The following is a 20,413-nucleotide window of genomic DNA, read 5'->3' as shown; positions in this document are numbered from 1 at the left end:
TTTCTCGCTCAAATTATGACAACAATAACAAGAAATGGAAAAAATTCCGGACCTTCTGGCGGAATTTTCGCACTTTTTCAGTACTTCCGGACCGCTCTTAGAAAATCAGTACTACTTACGGACTTTCCGGAAATTCCGGACTTGTAGGCACCCTGTAAGAAGACATAAGGAGTGCAGAGCGATCTTATTGGTTGTAATGGGTGGTTCCTATAGACTATAAGGGAGAAAATGATGGACTAACTATTGGGTCTCTCGTCGGTTGCCGTTAGTTAGTCTATTATTGCAACCACCCGTTTTCACAAATAGGATCCCTCTGTATCTCTTTTGTCTTCCTTGTCTACAGCTTTGTCTATCAATTTCAAAAATCGGCCCGCAGGTCCTCTTGTTGTATACTGCCATGCTAAGGACAGGGTGTCTAGTTTTTTATCAATTTGGGAAATCCTGATTTTCTACTGCTAAATCCTGACTCCATAATGTTAACGTTAGATACGTTCCATAACGTTAGATGAATTTTGAAGGAAACTCGATTTGAAAATTGGACACTTATTCCTGCTCTCTTCGCTATCATGCGGCAATGCTGGTTGGGGACTGTGAGAAGAAATGAGGCCTCGACTGCAAGCGCGGGATGGAGCTCTGTCAAGCGTGAGGATGCAACTATTCGAACTTCACGGATGTCCGCGTTGTATACTTACGGAATTGAAGGCGTTTTGAAGTCTTCGCGCACTCAACGCTTCACCCGCGGCCGCGGCACGGCCGTCGGGCAGTGCTGGAGGATCTTCCAAAAGCGATTATCGTGTTTGCTACGAAGACATCTCTTACGCATGAATAGTTGCGCTACAAACAATGCTCTACACATTGCGAAAATCAAACTGGAGCGTAAAAGATCGTCGCATCTTACGCCCGCGTGCAACTTTTGTGACCTTTAAAAATCTCCGCTCCCATTTTATTTAGCCAGAGGATAACAAACCAACATCGTTGCTTCAGCTTTTCACTTACGATTCTTGACACAGAAAGTGGAAATTAGAGAAGTTTTCAGGAAATGGCGTGGAGTATTTTTCTATTCAAAAGACAAAGTGTGACAGGAAGTCTGCGGCTTCGCAAACAGGATTACGCATTTTTTCAGTTTCGTTATTGAGAAGTGTATACAGTACTAGCTCTTAGATATCCTGAGGTGCCTGTTATATAGTGTACACGGAACCAGCGTAAATTCCTGGCAGAAAATTTTCCAGAATATTGTTTGAAAATATTTGAAAACGTTTAACAACCAAATTTAAAGAATAAACCAGGAAAGTTCCCGAGAATTGACTTTGAGTATGTTTTAACGTAAAACCTCGACCAGGGTGTCTATTTTTTTTCATTTTGGGGAATTCTGATTTTTGATTGCTAAATCCTGATTTCAAATTTTTTCCAAATCCTGATCAAATCCTGATTTTTTGCGGAGAAATATTAAAATTTCTGCATAAGCGCATGCGAAATCATAAAAAAATCCGATCGGACAGCCGACTTTTCTCAAATCCTGATTTTACGACCGACTTTTCCTCAAATCCCGATGAAATCTGGATTAAATCCTGATTAACCTCAAATCCTGATGGAATCGGGAAAATCCTGGTGCTAGACACCCTGTAGTCAATATTTATTTTCCCTTTTACTCTGACAATGAGTACCTCCGAGATAATGATATAGCTCTTGCATGCGTGAGGGGTTTGCGATTTAAGTACAGTTGCTTACGTAAACTTTCGCGAAAAACACAATGGCTCCACTCGTTTTCTCTGAAATCAACTCCAAAGCTCAAAAAAAGTTCTCAAAGTTGAGGCTGTAGTGGATAAAATATCTCGTACCACCCTGAGAGTCCACCTCTACATCTAGAAAAACTCGCCATGCAAAAATAGAGAGCAAATACATTACCAGGGTTGCCAATTTCTTTGAGGACTCCCTAACTGAATATACAGCAACCCTGCTGATGTATTTGCTCCCTACATTTGCATGGAGAGTTTGACCAGATTTAGAGGTGGACTCTGAGAATAGCGTAAGATAACTCCTCTATTGCGGCTTATAGTTTTGCGTGATACCACATAACTCCTCCGGAGTTTGGATTTTTAAAATGTCAGGAGCGTGACAAGAAAAAAATCGTTTCAGTTCAGACACTATGTTCTGGTTTCTCAACAAATGAAGATATTTAGGGCTTTAAAGAGGGGTGGGTACTATTGCAAAAGACAAATCTCTATGCAAGTTCTTCAGCAATTTGCAGTCACCTCGATAAGAGTCAACATCATACTAAAGCAGTTAAAGGGTTGTCATGTATGCTAAAAAATACTCCGATTTCCCATAAAAAACGACGAAAAGTAAGCTGACCAACAGGCAACGAGACAACCTTGAGTGGTTATAAATTCTTTCAACTTTCGAACTTGATGTTCCGTCGGGCGGTCAGATGACGCGACGCTCTCTTGAAAAATCGTGGAAGCTCGTCGAGGAGTCGAGGAGCTTTTTTACTCGGCGCGATGCCCGAAACCCGAGGGAGAGATAAATCTGAATCCTCCAGTTTTGCGGCGGGCAACACTTTATCTGGACCGTAAACTGCATCTTCGTACGCCGTAGCCGAATATCTTCTTTGCCTGAAAATGAGGTCGAGAACGCTATGGTAGGAAAGAAAGCTTGACGTTTTCTACAGGATGTCCCAAGGTTCATGCGCCCAACTTCAGAGAAGGATGTTTTGGGTCAAAATGAGACTTTTTTATTGTATACATTTTTTTTTGAGAACGCTTTTTTCAACGCTACAGCCCATCGAAGTTAGGGATTTCCCCCCGATATTCACCAATAACTCTGGCGCAAAACATCAAACGCCAATGGAAATTGCATTCTAAGCGCAACTTTCAGTGTACTTTTCATTTGAGGTCGAGATTCCAGATGAGGTCGAGAACGCTATGGTATAGGAGAGCAAGCTTGACGCTTTCTACGGGATGTTCCAGAGTTAATGCGCCAGACTTCAGGAATGGATTTTTTGGGTCAGAATAAGATTTTTTTATTCTATAATTTTTTTTTTTGAAAACGATTTTGTTCGATGCTACAGTCCACTAAAGTTAAGGATTTTCCCCGTAATTTACCCATTGCTCTGGCGAAAAACATTAAATGTCAATGGAAATTGATTTCAGCCGGCAAATTTAAGCGTACTTTTGCTTTTTTTGTGGTTTCAAACGCCTACAATTTCGAGCAAAGACGGTACGCAACATCTGTACATTAAACTCATGGCTGTAACTTTTGAGCCGATGGAAAATGATTTATCCAATGTATTACTTAATTCGTATTATTACTTCCTTCCAGGGGAGAGAACAGCATAATCTTGGAAACGAAGTAGGAAATCATGATTCTGTTTTCTTATAGAACTTGGACAATTCAATCATTTTCCATCGTAAATAAAGTATTGAATAATGTTTTCCTCTTCCTCTTTCTGTCTTTTTTCGAACGAGGGAACGTAACTCCATTTGAAGGTTGCAATATTGACTCAAACAATTCAATTTTTAACAAGAATGTACCAATGCAATTTTTGTCGAAAATTTTTCCGTTTTTTACAAGAGTTCAGAAGAAAAATCAGTGAGTTTTTCAATTAAAATCGTCCAAGATTCTCCAGGTAAAAATGCAATTTACAAGAGGAAATTCGGCAACATCGAAATATAGTTACGTTTTTTCGTAACGGAAACGACTTTTTGATAATCTGGCACCTTCGCACGTCTCACGCTCATCTGGTATTCCCATTCATAGCAGTTGCGTGGCGTGAATTGCGATATATCGATTGTTATGTCATTTAAACCTATGGAAAAGGATCGATAAACAGGGTGTTCGCAGGAAACACCTTAGTAATCGATACTTTACCATAGATTTAAATGGCAAATCAATCGATATATCGCAAAGCACGCCACGCCACTGATTCATAGTCGTCCCCGCGTAATTACTAAGAGTCCTTTATCAAAATAAATTCCGCGCAAGGGACAAAACTCTCCTTGACAACTAATTTTAGAACTCAATGAAGCCACTGCACTGTTAAGTTTAACGAGTTTTTTTTTTTTTTTTTTTTTTTTTTTTTTTTAATTTTTGCGTCGTTTTCATTGGCGTAATTGCGGGACATAAAGAACGGTTGAATGCCACCTTAACGATGCAATCCTGATTCGAACTATGTTCGTCGGGATTTACGCAATAAATGGGGGAAAAATAGAATTATTTAGACGTGAAATTAAAAAAAAGGAAGAGCTTTCAGTTTGCGAAGTGGTTAGTTCATGCAAGTAAAATTAAAATCAGGAAAAATTGATTGAGGTCTTTTATCGTTCCTCAATTACACCTTTTAGCACGAAACTATATATAATTAGAAAACTTAAATGATTTAGGATCCCGCGTAATTTGCATAATTAAAAGACTTAGAGCGAAAGTTCGGGAACAATATTCATGCACGCGAATTACTCACCGTGTCACAGAATGCGGCTGAAAGTGAGGTATACTTTCTTACCTGCAACAGAAATAGTTTATCATAATTAAATAGTAAGCAATATCAAACACAGTTTTGAAAGTCTGAAAATTACACATTTTTACCTCAAGAAAAGTTCACTTGCAAAACGATTAAGATGCACAAAAAGTAATAAGGCGCACTTTTTGACGTGGGAACTTCTCAAGCTGACTATAACCAGGCTACATTTTAGAGAAAAAAAAATTGTTCGGAGTAGTTCTAAGCTAAACTCGTCCTAGTAGCTCTTCTGTAAAAAATTCAAAGCTGATAAAACAAAGTGTGTGAAATCGAGGTTGAATTTCATTTTCATTTTGTCATTTGCTGATTTTGTTACTTGCATAATTTTTTTTTTTTTTTTTTGGGGGGGGGGCAAGAATTTTATTTAAATATAACGTAGGTGGGTGAGTTCAAATAAGCGTCTAATTTGGTGTCCCGAGCTGTTTTATAATCGTCATAATCTGAGAAACATGGGCAGATCAAATTTTTTTCTCATTTTTCCACACTATTGTTGACTATTACATGCTATTATCCCACTTTATTTGGACGTGAAATAAAAATTTAGGAGAACTTTGAATGTGCAAATTGCCTACATTTGTCCCAAATTTGCGTGTCCCCCGTGCCTGGTTCTTGACTTTAAATCGATGTTGCAGCATGACTAGAGTGATTATTTAAGAAAACTTTATCGGAGATGATAGGTAATGCTTTTGAATTTGAGAAAAAAAATATGTCAATTTATTTTTTGCTCCATCAATAACTTTTTCACGCGCTAGAAATCATGTCCCGATCAACAGTCACAACAGTTAGGATAGACATGGCAACGATGTAATAACTCTAAATGATTGCCAAAACGTTGAGGTTTTTCCAAAAACGACTTTTTTGTTTGATTGAATAGTTCACACGTCGTAGATGGCAATAATTCTGAAATTCGCAAATTTTTCTGCAAGATTAACGCCATTAATGATGCCAATCAGAATGCTATACACGATAACTAACGGGGCGTCAAGCATGACACACACAACAACTAAATATCAGCTCGTAAAATACTTTCGAAGTGTGCGTTAGGGAAAATTTTCTCTATTCCGATCCTCTAGGACGTGCTACTAAATATTCCGTGAAAAAAAACACCAAAATTGTCTTTTACTGTTAGCGATAAGCTTAAAAAACAGCTTATTCCATCCTGTCCCGTTCCATCTTGTCCCGTTCCATCCTGTCCATATGTTTCCATCCTGTCCCATGTCCCAGTAGTGGGACAGATGGAAAACTGTTACAACTGAGACTTGCTTGTTTAAGCCCTGTAGGCGCTCTTTTCTACCGATTTAAGTGAAACTTGTACTCGGGGTATTTTTCAATGGGGAACTCCAATTTTTAGTCGAATTTTGAAAATTCGAAAATCCAAGATGGCGGACATGACCTACAATGCTATCGCAGCGCCTAATCAACTGAGACTTGTTTGTTTAAGCCCTGTAGGCGCTCTTTTCGACCGATTTAAGTGAAACTTGGTCCTCGGTGGTATTTTTCAATGGGAACTCGAATTTTTAGTCGAATTTTCAAAATTCGAAAAATCCAAGATGGTGACATGGCCTAAAATGCTACCTCAGCGCCTAATCACAATCGATTTCACGCAAAACTCGGTACCCGGGGGTATTTTTGAATGGAAACTCGAATTTTTAGTCGAATTTTTCAAAATTCGAAAATCCCAAGATGGCGGACGTGGCCTAAAATGCTATCTCAGCACCTAATCAGTCGATTAAAGTGAAACGTGGTACCCGGGGGTACTTTTCCAATGGGGAACTTACATTTTTAGTCAACTTTTTAAAATTCGAAAATCCAAGATGGCGGACATGAACCTAAAATGCTATCTCAGAGCCTAATCAATCGATTTACGCGAAACTTGGTACCCATGCGCCGCGGGTATTTTTGAGTGGGGAACTCGAATTTTAGTCCAAATTTCCGAGATTCGAAAATCTAAGATGGTGGCCGCGGCTTAAAACACTATCTCGGTGACTAATTAATTGATTTTAATGAACTGACCGGAAAATCATGTATACAGGAAAGAAAGGAAATTTAATAGGGTGCAATAGGGTTTCTATGTATCTTAGCTAATAAATCGAAAAATTCCTGTGTTTTTCCCATCGTGCACAGATTCTCCCAGAAAATTGACTCTTCTGGAAAAGCTAGATTTTTAAGGAAAATTCCGATATTCCCGGAAAAATTCCGAACTTTCCCAGGATAAATCGCATCGATACAGGTAAATGAGTGTTCTTCAGAATCAGCGCCAAAAATCTACTCTGAAACCATTGGCAAATCTTCGGAAAATCAAAAATCAAAAAAAAAAAAAAAAAAAAAAAAAAATGTTGACCGTGGTAATTGTTATATTAATGTAAGTCCTCAAACTTTTCCTGGCTTTAAATCACCACTTACAGCGGGTACTCGCCCGCTCGAAGTTTTAAAATTCGGTGTTTTTGATCCATTTTGTACTGCAATATTCCAAGAAATAAAAGCTTCTTCTCGTGTAAAACGAAAACAGTGCGCATTTTGATAAACAGACGAACTGTCTAAAAGACAAGCAGAATAAGCTCCAGATATCTTTCATGACGGATGAATTTTTCTTAATTTTTTTGGTTCTGCAAGATATGAAAAGGTTGCATGTTTTCAATTATGCTTATAATTTAGTGCTCGACGATGCTTTTATGACAATTGTGTTCAATGTTTCATTAAAAGTATTATATTCACCTCTGAGATGAAAATTTAGGAAATCAGGCAAAATTAACGGCAAATTTTGGGAAGTGATACACTTGACGGTGGAAAATCGGGTTTAAGCCCAACTATTAAGCTCGACGAGCGATATTTCCTGAGTCTACACCTAATGATAGTCAAAATAAAGTTTGTTTGCCCAAAAATTCAGAAAAAAATTTTGGGAGGAAATAGAACCTGGAATTTGACCCTTATTTGAATTCACCCAGGTACTACAAGCATTTCTTTGTTTATCTATATGGTTTATAACTAAAACTAAACGAATTGCATTAAATGTACAGGGTAACGTTAGATGATACGATGAGTATCTACATATTAGTTCAAATAATGTTCTGACGATATTTTTGAGCCATTCTTCGGTAAAAACTCCATCGCCGATATTCTATTGAAAGGAGCATATTCTAAAGAATCTAGAGAGCAGTCTTATTACTAGACATGAACCAACGAAGTTCAACAGCTATTCGGCTTTCAAAGGCGCCCAGCTGGAATAGGGTCAGTTGACATTTTCCGGGTGCGTCGCTCAAAACCACAAAGTGTTGCCACTTAGAGATGTTATTGCCGATAAACGCCGATAACGATAAACATCCGAAGAACTTCGGTTCTCACATCCGAAAAACTTCGGTTCTCACATCTGAAGTACTCCAGATGTACGAACTGAAGTTTCAGATGTGTGATCCGAAACCTCGACATCTAGACCTTAAGTGTTCAGATGCTCAATCTGAAAACTTTCAGAGATCCATATGACCTAAACTTCGGGTCCCACGCACGAGGTTTTTTTCTCCGTGTATAAGATCTCTCGAAATACCGTTTGTCTTCTTTCTCTATAACTCTGTCTATCAATTTCAATAATCGGCCCGCTGATCTCAAAATAACATGTTGAAGTTAGAGTCCCTTTATACTGAGAGTCAAGACAATGCGAATCCATTTCTGATTGGTTAACCGGATTTTAGGCCTTCAAAGTGTCACAAACGGAATAAAGATTACATTTTCACCAATTTGCGAAGATTATAAATCTGGAATGGACCGAGGAATTTCGGGTTCGACAAGGAACAAACGGAATGAAAGAAGGAACGGTGAAAGGAATTTAAGAACGAGCCGATCAAAGATTACGAAAAACGTTCAATTTCTGTAACCTTTATTCCCGTTTGTGACTCCATGAGAGGTGTTGTCTTGACTCTCAGTATGAAGGGACTCTAGTTGAAGTTAACTCAGTGAGCATTTTTTTGGGGTTTTGAATGAGGCCCTTTGGTTGCTCTCCAGGAAGTTTGAGACTGGCAGCGTGGCTAGGCCGCTCCTTGGCCGGGCCGGGGGTGAGGTTGGGGGTTAAACAATCCCCCCTGGTTCAATACTCGCGACTCGTTGGGTCTGAGAAATCCGAGCTCGGCCGCCCCTCGCCCCTCGTTAGCCCTTCCGTGTCATCGGTCGGCATAGTTTGCTTTGTTTTATTTGTTCCGAATTCGCGCCCGCTAATCCATTAACCGGAATTCCGCCCCCGCAGCACACGATGGCCGTGGAAAACCGGGATTTCGGTGGCAGAAACTATGCTGCCGTGCTAGGGAAGAACGCTGTATGAGCTTTCAGACGTTGCCAAATTTCCTTTGATAAAAGCTGAATTTACAGGGAAAATTGTGAATATTTTCCCCAAAAGTTTTCAGACAATTTTGTGCGCAATTCACTGGAAAAAAAACACATTGGATCTAGGTCCAGACTCTTAAAAACATCGACAAGAAAAAGTACTCTTGATTCAATCAGATTTAAGCTTAAAACAAGAACCAAGCCTCTTAATTTGAGCAGATTTCCTTTTGATTAAAGCTTAAATCTGATTGAATCAAGAGTCCTTTTTCTTGTCAACGTTTTCAAGAGTATGGACTCTAAATCCAATGTGTTTTTTCCAGTGTTTAATCAAAAATTTCTGAAAACTTCAAAGAAAAATGTGCATGAATGTTGTCATAAAAACATTTTTTATCAAAGGAAATTTGGCAACTCTTAAATGTTCATACGACAATCTACCTCAGCACGGCAGAATGAATGCACTTTATTAATCCGTTCAATTGCAGCACACCAAAGTGTCTGGCAATTTAAAAAAAAAAAATCCCGGACATTTCACTGATTTCTCCGACAAAACCGGCCAAAAAACCGGGAAAAACTTTAAAATTCTTTGACGGACGAAAAAAATAATTCCTTGAAATTGCCCTGACTAAAAAGAAAAAATCCTTAATTTTTCGACACGTTTGAAGTGATGAGATGTAAGTAAGAATTTTTTTCAGGTCTTAGGAATGCAATGTAATAACTAGAGCAAAATATATGAGGCCTAGGCGTATGCGAGCTAGTTTTGCCTCATTTTTAAAATTTAAAAGACCATCAGCAGAAATTCTGGTAGAAATTTCCGCCAGAGTACAATTCGCGAAACACTTTCCGGAAAATCCGTGTGTCTCGATTTCCCTGACGTTTTCATGTTACGAAAATCGCTTGCAAAATAAAATTCCCTGACATTTTCCGGTTTTCCGGTCGCTGGACATCCTGCTCACTCTTGGAAATGGCTCAGTTGTGCGAGTCACGTAATGAAGAATGCGCACCAAAAAGTTGCATTGCTCCATTTGAGAGACCTTCGTGAGCTGAGTTTGCAGAATTTTCCACGACTTTTTTCTGAAAAGGGAAAATTGACGTGCAGACGGAACTACACAGTCGACTTGGACAAAGGGAGAAGTTGGAACCTATCACTCAGTCGCTGGGCGACTGAGCTTTCAAAAATTAACCGTACTATTTTCTAAAAGTACACCGACGAGCAAATCTTCCTCGGCTGACCCCATTGAATTCATAATGTGTTTTTCGTTCGAGAGAGAGGATGAAACACACGGCGATTACGCCATCTAGTGGATCGACATGAAATCGTCGTGTTATCACTGTTGAGATAAAAGCGATATTGTGATACTGCGAGATGAAGTCATAGATGGACCACTCGAGGAGATGATAGCTACTCGTTCTCCGCGTTGCATAGGAGGTTTGGAACGCAGCACTACCGTGCTAAGAAAAAACGCCGTATGAGCCTTCAGGCGTTGCCAAGTTTCCTTTGATAAAGCATGAATTTCTCAGTAGACTTATGAATATTTTCCTTCCAATTTTTCAGAGAAGTTTTTTCGTATTTTGATCTAAAGTCTCTGGAAATTTCAAGGAAGAATATTCATAATTTTCCGCAAAAATAAATATTTTTTCGAAGGAAATTTGGCAACTCTCGAATGTTCATTCGTACGGCGTTTCTAACTTACAAGGGGAACTTCCCAAGCTGCCGCCTCCGATCGGGGCTGAAAAAATTCATACGAACTCTTTGGATGAATTTATTTGACCCGTATTTTTTGTCTTTTCCAACGCCCCCTAGAAACCCCCCAAAAAAATTCCGGAAAGTCTTGCTTTGAGCGCTCGAGTGTATATACGTAGTATAGCATCAATATCTTATCAGTCGGCGGTGGCTCTGCGGTAGCGCGCTTGCCCGGTGTTACCAGCGGTCCCGGGTTCGAATCCCGGGCGCCGCGCCTACTTTTTACGACCGAATTTTATATTCTCACACATTTTCACATCGAATCCCATTTAAATACAGTGGAACTTAAAACATCAATTAATTTACAACCATCATCTAACACAAATTGATCTACGATCAATAACTTCTTCAATTTGAAGTATAGATTTTTTGGGAGGGGGGGGGGGGGGGATACGCGCGCGATTATCTCGCCAATCACTGTACTTTTACATTAGCCGACGACCCGCTCCGCCCCCTCACATCAACATATTTCTCCCGATTACCCGTATGCGTCATGATTTGTGGATAATGACGGGAAAAATCATGACGCATACGGGTGATGGGGAGAAATATGTTGATGTGAGGGGGCGGAGCGGGTCGTCGGCTAATGTAAAAGTACAGTGATTGGCGAGATAATCGCGCGCGTATCCCCGCCCCCCCCCCCTCCCAAAAAAATCTATACTTCAAATTGAAGAAGTTATTGATCGTAGATCAATTTGTGTTAGATGATGGTTGTAAATTAATTGATGTTTTAAGTTCCACTGTATTAAATGGGATTCGATGTGAAAATGTGTGAGAATATAAAATTCGGTCATAAAAAGTAGGCGCGGCGCCCGGGATTCGAACCCGGGACCGCTGTAACACCGGGCAAGCGCGCTACCGCAGAGCCACCGCCGACTGATAAGATATTGATGCTATACTACGTATATACACTCGAGCGCTCAAAGCAAGACTTTCCGGAATTTTTTTGGGGGGTTTCTAGGGGGCGTTGGAAAAGACAAAAAAATACGGGTCAAATAAATTCATCCAAAGAGTTCGTATGAATTTTTCAGCCCGATCGGAGGCGGCAGCTTGGGAAGTTCCCCTTGTTAGCACAGCAGAGCAGTAGATTGTATTTTAAAATCTCTTAGGCCCGGTACTAACATCTCTAGTTTTTAACTTCTTGTTGAAGCAAAATGTTTGACGCTGTTCTTGGGGGCTTTAGTAAAACATTTTACGGTAAAGATGAATGTTTCGGTTCTGGCAGGGCATTCTGGAAAAAAGCGTCGAAATCTTCGCTTAAACTTTAACACGGACCCACAGTGCTCGTCGAATCTTAATTGGATGATAAATCCGCAACAAGAGATGAAAGGGACAGTAAAGAGACCTTTCTTGTAAACAATCGGGAGGACCTTTAGTTAGAAATCGTGGAATGTCATGGGGGAAAAACAACAACAACAACAACAACAACAACACCGCTAAAACACGAAAAAAACCGTTCGTTTTTCTCCATTCCGTGACTGATTTTCAGGAAAATCAAAATCGGAAAAAACGAATTTCCTAGGAGACTTGTGCATGTGCATGTGCGCGCTAGGAGGAAAACAGGTGTGATGTCCGGATTTAGCGGTTAACAACACTGCATCCTATATCTTCCCCGAAGTAATGCCCTCAGACGGTTTATAATATGTAATTTGAATAACTATGTATTGTATCACCTGATCTACTTAATGAATAGTTAAGAAAAAGAAAAAAAGAAAGAAAAAAAAAAAAAACACTGCATGTATGTGAACACTGAACAATTCACAGGATTTTGAAATGTATATATATGTTTCCTTTGTTACAGATTTTTCTACTCAATGAAATACCGGAGTATGGTTTCGTGGACACTTTTTGTAGCGATAGCATTAATCTCTGTAATATATTTCCACATATACCTCATGGTAAAGCGGCACCAAGCCACAAGGAGAAAATACAGATCGACGTATTCAAGAAATTACTCATACTCGAGGGTGAGTGAAAGATGCGATACTTATAAAACGCACTTTGGTAGTAATACAATGTTCGAGAGTTTGTACTTCAGAAAATACCGATTCTTGGTTACAGTAAAATATTTTATACAATCTAGTTTCAATTTATCTGGAAAAAGGTCAGCAAACCAGTCGTATCAACATCGGGAGTTTCGTAAAACACATACAGAGTGTTCCAGATCACCCGTAACATGTTTTTTTTCTTGGTGATTCTGGGTCGGGCGAAATTTGGAGGAGGGCGTCGATTAACTGGGCTAACATTATATTTTTAACGCCACAGACTGAACTCTGGTTGGCGCCCTAAAAGTAGGCGCTCTTGAGTGAGGGGAAATTTGAATTTATTTTTTAATTTTTCTAAAAAAAAAAAAAAAAAAAAAAAAAAAAAAAAATTATCGGGAAAGTTTTCAAAAATTATGTATAATTCCGTAAATGTTTACTGTTTTCGATGAACGCCAACGAGATCATTTTTTTCATAGTTTTTGTAGAGCATTTTGTAAAGCTCAAGTGTTTGCAGCACACTGGTTGAATCGTTGTAAAATAAGAAGCCTTGCACAGTGGAACGGGCTAATAGGAAAAGTCAAACATAAAATTTTTGGCTGAAATTTCAAATTTTATGTTTATTTTATCACAAATTCAATTTTAAGGGGTGTTTCTGAAAATGAATTCCACAAGAAACCAGTGGAGTGGGACCACTCTTAAACTTTTCTGCACTGAAAAAACAAGTATGGTAACATCTACTAGAAGTCTACTTTATTTTTTACACAGTGATACTATATAGTAAAAATTACCAGAATTATGGTAGTATTCACCGGAACTTTGGTGATACAGTGTTCGCCAGAACTTTTGTGATGCCACAATATGGTAAATGCTACTATTTGGACTCCATGCCCAAGCAAAGAAGTGAGAAGTTCAGCGATGAGCATGGAGTCCAAGATCTTGGACGAGATGAGCAGGCAAGTATATCAAGGATGAGCATGGAGCCCAATATCTTTGAAGCGATGCTACATAATCGCACTCGATGAGTCCGACGGACTCCCAAAAATAAGCTGCGTTAGCAGTGCAATGTTAGCAGTTCATGGATGCACGATTGTTGTGAATGAATTTGAATTAATGTTTCCTTCAATCGCCAAAAATTAAGAAAAAGAGAGAAATTCTGGACTAATTTTGGGATTCCACTGATTTTCGGCAGAGGGAGCGAACCGTGGACGGGTTGGCGCAAGCGCAGCAGGAGCGGAACGAGAAGGCCATTTGCACGACGCTTTTGATCGTGGGCTCGGTGGTGCTGGGGCTTCTGCCGGTGGCCACCGTTTACACCCTCGTCTGCCCGACTTGCCTCTTCCAGATCAGCTCGCCCAAAGTCAGGTTCTACGTCATCTTCGCCGCCAACTTCCTCATGATCCTCAAATCCACCGTCAACTCCTACATTTACGCCGCCAGGATGCAGGATATCAAGGTATTTTCCCTTTCACTCCGCTCCCAGAGTCCCTTCATACCGAGAGTAAAGACAATGTGATTCCATTTCTGATTGGTTCCCGTATTTTAGGCTTTAGCTGTTTACAGAGCTACTATGAATGCGACCTTTTAGCATGTAGGATAAAAAGGGCACAAAATCCCTTGATTTAATTGATACAGAAAATCGCAAAAAAAATATAGTTTTCTGCATCTTCACTCCAAAAAAATAGAATGCCACGACGGAGAAAATTACTTATTTCGCAAAAAGACGGCTGTTTGATCAAACCGTTCCACCGCTAGCAGAAATCTTCTGTTGATGAAACTAAAATTCAACGGACAGTAGTGAGTCAATTCCTTGCCACGACAAACATGTTTCTTAGCGTGACGAGAAAGAGCCAAAGACATGATTTTATTAGGATAATTAATCTCGTTTTCTCAGAACATAAAAACTGGGGATTTGACGTAGTTCCCAGGTCGAGAGTCCAGACTCTTAAAAACATTGACAGAAAAAATACTCTTGTTTCAATCGGACTTTTTGCTTGAATCAATGGGAAATCCGCCTAAATCAAGAGGCTCGGCTCTTCGATTCAAGGAAGAATCGCATTGAATCAAGAGTATTCTTTCTTGTCGATGTTATTAAGAACCACTGAAATCCTGGATAAAAAATCTTAAAATCCTGATATTTTTAGTAAAATCAAAGTATTTAGTGATGGGATGGGATACCTATAAATCTCATTGGAATAACTTTGTAGGGAGGTCAAACTGATCCTATTCTTACTGGTCTTAATCTATAAAAAAAGATAAGTTCTGAGTCAGACTGTTATTAGAAATCTGGACTCTAGATCCAACCTCCTTTTTTTCCAGTGAAATTATCAATGCAATCTTCAACCGGTATTGTGAACTTGGTATTACAGCCTCAGAAAAAATAACAGAGATCGAATAATTCGCTTGAGCTTATTGAAATTTAGCTCCGCGACTAATTTGAGAGACGAGTGAGAGAGCATTCAGTGACGGTTTAAGGGTTTGTAGCGACATGAAAAAGCCACTTTGAAAGTTGAAACCAGTCTTGAGTGTGCACGTGTGAGCAAAATAATTTACTTCTCGCAAAAGGCTTTTTGAGCGTTTCTGCACTTCAGAGTCTCGTATTATTAAAATTTCTTGGATTCAGAGGATTTCATCCGAGCAAACCTTGAATGCGAAAATCTACGACTGAATTACGCGGGAATTTTTAATCTTTGGACCGTCAAAATATGTCATGGAAAAATCGGATTGAATCAATGGAGCATTTGAATGCAAATTTTTTATTGCTTCATCTGAAAGTGCTTAAAGAGCTGTATTTTTAGTAGTATGAGTAGTATGAGTATTTTTTATAATTATTTCTGATCTGGGAAATAGTATAAAAATAGTTTTAAAAGCGAGAAAATGCGCCGCCTAATGTCGTCCTCTGGCGGCATTTCCCATTTTAACACATGTATTTTAGCAGATTCGATCATTTTGTCATATCTCCTCCAATAATTATTCAATTCATGAACCAAGGGTATCCTCGTGTTCACAGTAGTTTCCACTTAAACTTGAAATTCATCAAATTTCAGACACCTGTAAATTCTCTATTGATAGTACTTTTTCTTGTCAATGGTATTAGGAGTCTGGACTCCAGATCCAAACGACTTTTTTTTCCAGTGCAACCATCAATTCTCGCGAAAACATACCCCGCCAAAAAAACCCACCAAGTCACGATAATTCGCGGAAATCCGGAGGACTCAATTCCACGAAAAAAAAGGAGAGCAACGGAAAGAAAGAAATTCAATAATTGCAGTTTACCATGTCACGTGCATAAGAGCAGCCATCGCCGGAGCGGGGCTATTTGAACGCTATCAATCTCCCTCTTTTCGCGTTTAAGCAGGGCCAAGGACGAAGAAACAAAAGGGCAACACGCTTCCGCCCTTTGCATATGGTTGGAGGAAAGAATTGCGGGAGGGGGTCAGCCGTCAGAGGGCGCTGCGGTGTTTGATCGAGGCGAAACGACCCGCGAAAGACTGCGAGTGACAGTTACGCGCCGGGAATACTGGCGGAGTCGGCTACTTATTTATTGCGTCATTTTCCAAAATCGCGAAGGAATGTGGAAAATATTGCCATATTGCACGGCTCTATGATTCTCCATCAGGGTCACTGAAAAAAAGGGTTGGACGATTGAGACCCGACTGACCTAGGTATGTCAGTCTAACGCCTTTCGTATGCCACAGCAGGCTCATACCGCGGCACTAGGTTTACGCGCCGTGTGTCTATTCGGGCCTAATTTCTTCTAATGCGAATGGAAATGTTGCATGTATAAGGAATTTGCGATTTCACTATTGATTCTTCCGTAAAAGTTCGCGAGAAACACGATGGTGCCACTGGTTTTCTTTGAAATCAACTCCCAAGCTCAAAAAAAGCTCTCAAGTTGAGGCCAAAATGGAAGGGATATCCCACGCTATCCTGAGAGTTCACATCTACATCAAGACAAACTCTCCATGCAAAGATAGGGAGCAAATACATTAGAAAGGTTGCCGTGTTTTCAGTTTTGGAGTCACCAAATAAAGTGGCAGCCGTGTCAATGTATTTGCTCCCTATCTTTGCATGGAGAGTTTGTTTTGATGTAGACGTGGACTCTCAGGATAGCGTGGGATATCCCCTCCATTTTGGCCTCAACTTGAGAGCTTTTTTTGAGCTTGGGAGTTGATTTCAGAGAAAACCAGTGGCACCATCTTGTTTCTCGCGAACTTTTACGCAAGAATCAATAGTCAAATCGCAAATTCCTCACACATGCAACATCTCCATTTTCAGAGGCATTTGTCGATTGTTTTCCTGGAACTTTTAAGGGAATCGTTCTCGCGGAATATTTGTTCGAGTGAAATATTTTACTCGATAAAGTCTGCCAACGTTGGAAAGCTCATACGATGTTCTGTCTCGATACGGCGTACGAGTCTGATCCAAATGTGATTCTGTAACGCCGCGTTTTGGCTCATGAACCCGTCATCAGCAAACTAACGTCATACACGGACGTTGATACGACGCCAGCTGACGTCGACGAGGAACTGCAGTCAACTGACGAGATCTGACGTCGGACGACGGCAAACAGACGTCACGTGACGGCGAATCGACGTCGGCACAATAACGGCAAACCGACTGCGACTGGGGAACAAGGTGCTCGAGTTTTTTCAAGGGTAATTAGAGGGATTTAACCAGACTGAGGCCAATTACACCGAGCGCTGCCTAATTTCTTCTCGCTCGAAATTTCGTGACAGAAAACCAGCCAACATTCTAACACACAAACTGATTGCGGTGGACGCTTGGGTCGTATGACGGTATGTGAGCCAAGCATCTATAAATTCAAGCTGATTTCTTTCTGATTCAAGCAAAAATTCGATTGAAAAGAGAGTATTTTTGTGTAAAATATTTTCAGGGTCTAAACTCTGGACCCAAGATCCTTATTCTCTAGTGTATGGATGCAGTTGTAATTTTTCATGGGTTTTTTCAATTCACTGCTTTTTTCCCACGTTCTAATTACGTTAAGTTTTTAATAAGCAAGAAAGTAAGAGTATATCAATGATTTTAGCCAGTAGCCCTTCAGTAGTATAGTCCCTCTTCTTCCGAGGTAAGAAAATTAATAGTAATAAAAAAAAAAAAACAGTTAAAGAAACCTTCATTTTTATTCCCAACCTCTCGACGGCGAAACGAATCACGAACTCCCCTTGTAAGTCTAACGAGGGTGACACTAAATTACGTAACGCATTTTTTCGGCATTTTTAACTCTCTCCTACCTCCCGCCCCCCGTAACGCTTTTGTAACGTAGGTTCCTATCCTTTAACAACCTTTAACAAGTAAGGACAAAATGACGTAACTCTCTCCTAGACCCCCTTCCTCCCCTTGAGCGTTACGTAACTCTGCCGTGCTACGGAAAAACGCCGTATGAGCCCTCAGCCATTGCCAAATTTCGTCTGATAAAATACGCATTTTCAAGGAAACTCGTGGAGATTTTTCTCTCAATTTTTCAGACAGTTTAACTTGCAATTTAATCTACGGTATTTGAAGATTTCGAGGAATGATGTTCATGAATTTTCTTAAAAATATATGTTTTTTAAGGGGAGATTTGGCAACAACCGGATGTTCATACGGCGTTCTTCCTTAGGACGGCAGCAATGAACAATTTCTCGGGACTTGGGTGCCGCACGCCGCACAGTGCATCGAGTCAATGGGAGAGGTCGGACATAATTTAGAAACTTTAAACGCCTATAACTCCGTTTATACAAAACTTTGAGGTTCTAAAAGTGATGTCATTGGTTTCTCCGTGAAATTTCCTTCTGGAAGCACCCCTTACAGATTAAGAAGTGACGAAATAAAACATCAAAATTTGCAATTTCAGTCAAAAATTTCATGTCCGACCTCTCTAATTGACTCGATCCGCTGTGCGCCGCGCCGCGATAAACGTCACTTGACGTGGGGGATCGTTGTCCTTCCGCGTGGCAAGCTGAGCCATTGTTGCAAGATTGTGCTGAAAAATCAGCACTTTTCACATTTAAACCCTCTTGAAATATCCACAACTGGCAACTTCGGCTGGGACGACGCGACACCGCGGTGACAGCGTTTGATAAATGCAAATCCGAATTATTGGTCTCGTGTGTTTACAAGTGGCATCCCACCGTCATCCCATCTCACCGCACATTTCGTCCTCGACCTTGCCAAATTATCGCCACCGGGTGAACGACTAAACAGTTTGCGATTTCACCGATATGTAATTCGCACGTAAAACTTCGCGCGAAACGCGGTGATGCCGCAGGTTAGCTGAAACGCGCAGAATTGAACCGCAACTATCTACGTTCAATATTAACCGAGATGTCTCCCTTTGAAATGTTGGGTTTTTGACGTCATCCACCGCGTTACTGACACCCTTGGTTTCTTCCACCTTGCTTTCATCAATCTGGGAACCACACATTTGCTCTGGTTAGTCAACGTGAAACTCGGATGCAAACAAGGTGGAAGAAGATTTGGGGTGTCACTACCGCGGTGGATAGCGTCAAAAACCCGACTTTTCAAAGGGCGATATGTCGGTTAATTTTGAACGTAGAAAGTTGCGGTTTGGACGGATCTTATTATTTCTAACTAATCTACGAGAATCAAGCATCAAACCACGATTCTGAGACCAGCGCAACTGACCCATTGAGAAAACAGCACTGGAAAAAAAAACACATTGGATCTAGAGTCCAGACTCTTAAAAACGTCGACAAGAAAAAATACTCTTTATTTAATCAGATTTAAGCTTAAATCAAGAACCAAGCCTCTTAATTTGAGTGGATTTTCTTTTGATTTAAGCTTAAATCTGATTGAATCAAGAGTCCTTTTTCTTGTCAATATTTTTAAGAGTCTAGACTCTAGATCCAATGTGTTTTTTCTCCAGTATGAGGGATTTTAAGTATTTCCTACCGCGAGATACTCTGCAACCCTGGAGACAGAGGAGCTTTGAGCGAGAGGCGACACATAGACGCCCCTGCCTGCGCCTGCCGAGATATGCAAGACGCAGGGCGCGGGTGGGAACGTGTTGACACGCGGGAAATCAGCGCCAGGCGCCAGGGATCCGCTCCTTGGCTTTGACACCCTGCTCCGATGCCACGACCCTTTCAGGGCAACCGACCCGGAATCTGCGCGCCTCACCCCCTTTCCATTATTATCCGCCCCTAATCACCGAGAATTTCCCTGATCGAAAATACTCGTGGTTGGCGGGTGGCAGGCCTGAAAATTTTTCACGAGGCGCTATTGACGTTTTTCGTATTTGAACGCTTCCTCAAACATCGTGTCTCCTGTGAAACGATTTTTCAGACCCTTGGGCTGTCGCTAAAATAAGATTGTTTATTCTCGCTTCAGTGACGTAAACAAGAAGATTTGGAAGTAGTATTAACTACCCTGACGTTTGAGAGTGGCACAGAGATGGCAATACTCTCCCGTGTATAGGTACTCTAGTCCCGGTAATTTTGCAGCCTCCTCCTCTGGTTGCAACTATTCCTGCCCTATTGCTGTCTGTGTTGCATACCCAGACGATTGAAGGCACATCAGCTTTCTCTGCCCATCCATACTTACCGACACTCAATCGAAAGAGCCCAGTCGTCCTGGTACGTACTTTTGTAGCCCTGTGCTGCCAGAGACAAATGGAGATGTTGCATGTGTGAAGAATTTGCGATTTGACTATTGATTCTTATGTAAAAGTTCGCGAGAAACACGATGGTCTCACTGATTTTCTCTGAGATTAACTCCAAAGCTCAAATGCATCAAAAATCCCAATCTGGATGCTCCCAAGCTCGACACGTCTACATCATGACAAACTCTCCATGCAAAGATAGGGAGGAAATACATTAGCAGGGTTGCCGTGTATTCAGTTTTAAA

The 20,413-nt window shown here is 40.5% G+C and overlaps 2 protein-coding genes across 3 annotated transcripts in view; one reads left to right on the top strand and one right to left on the bottom strand.

Annotated features, from left to right (window-relative positions):
* LOC109037684 (glycosyltransferase 25 family member) overlaps positions 1 to 20,413 on the bottom strand; it is a 323,369-nt gene that overhangs the window by 284,116 nt on the left and 18,840 nt on the right. The gene's annotated exons all lie outside the window — the stretch shown is intronic.
* The window catches only part of LOC109037686 (cannabinoid receptor type 1A), a 276,308-nt gene that overhangs the window by 254,730 nt on the left and 1,165 nt on the right, over positions 1 to 20,413 (top strand). For both annotated transcript variants that reach the window (XM_072305158.1, XM_072305157.1), the window contains 2 exons: positions 12,364 to 12,529; positions 13,737 to 14,000. In XM_072305158.1, coding sequence (XP_072161259.1) covers positions 12,364 to 12,529; positions 13,737 to 14,000 — 430 coding nt within the window. The remainder of the gene's footprint in view (positions 1 to 12,363; positions 12,530 to 13,736; positions 14,001 to 20,413) is intronic.

Source organism: Bemisia tabaci, chromosome 10, assembly GCF_918797505.1.
Source record: "Bemisia tabaci chromosome 10, PGI_BMITA_v3".
NCBI classification, from domain to species: Eukaryota; Metazoa; Arthropoda; class Insecta; order Hemiptera; family Aleyrodidae; genus Bemisia; species Bemisia tabaci.
This window is presented reverse-complemented; position numbering and strand designations above follow the sequence as displayed.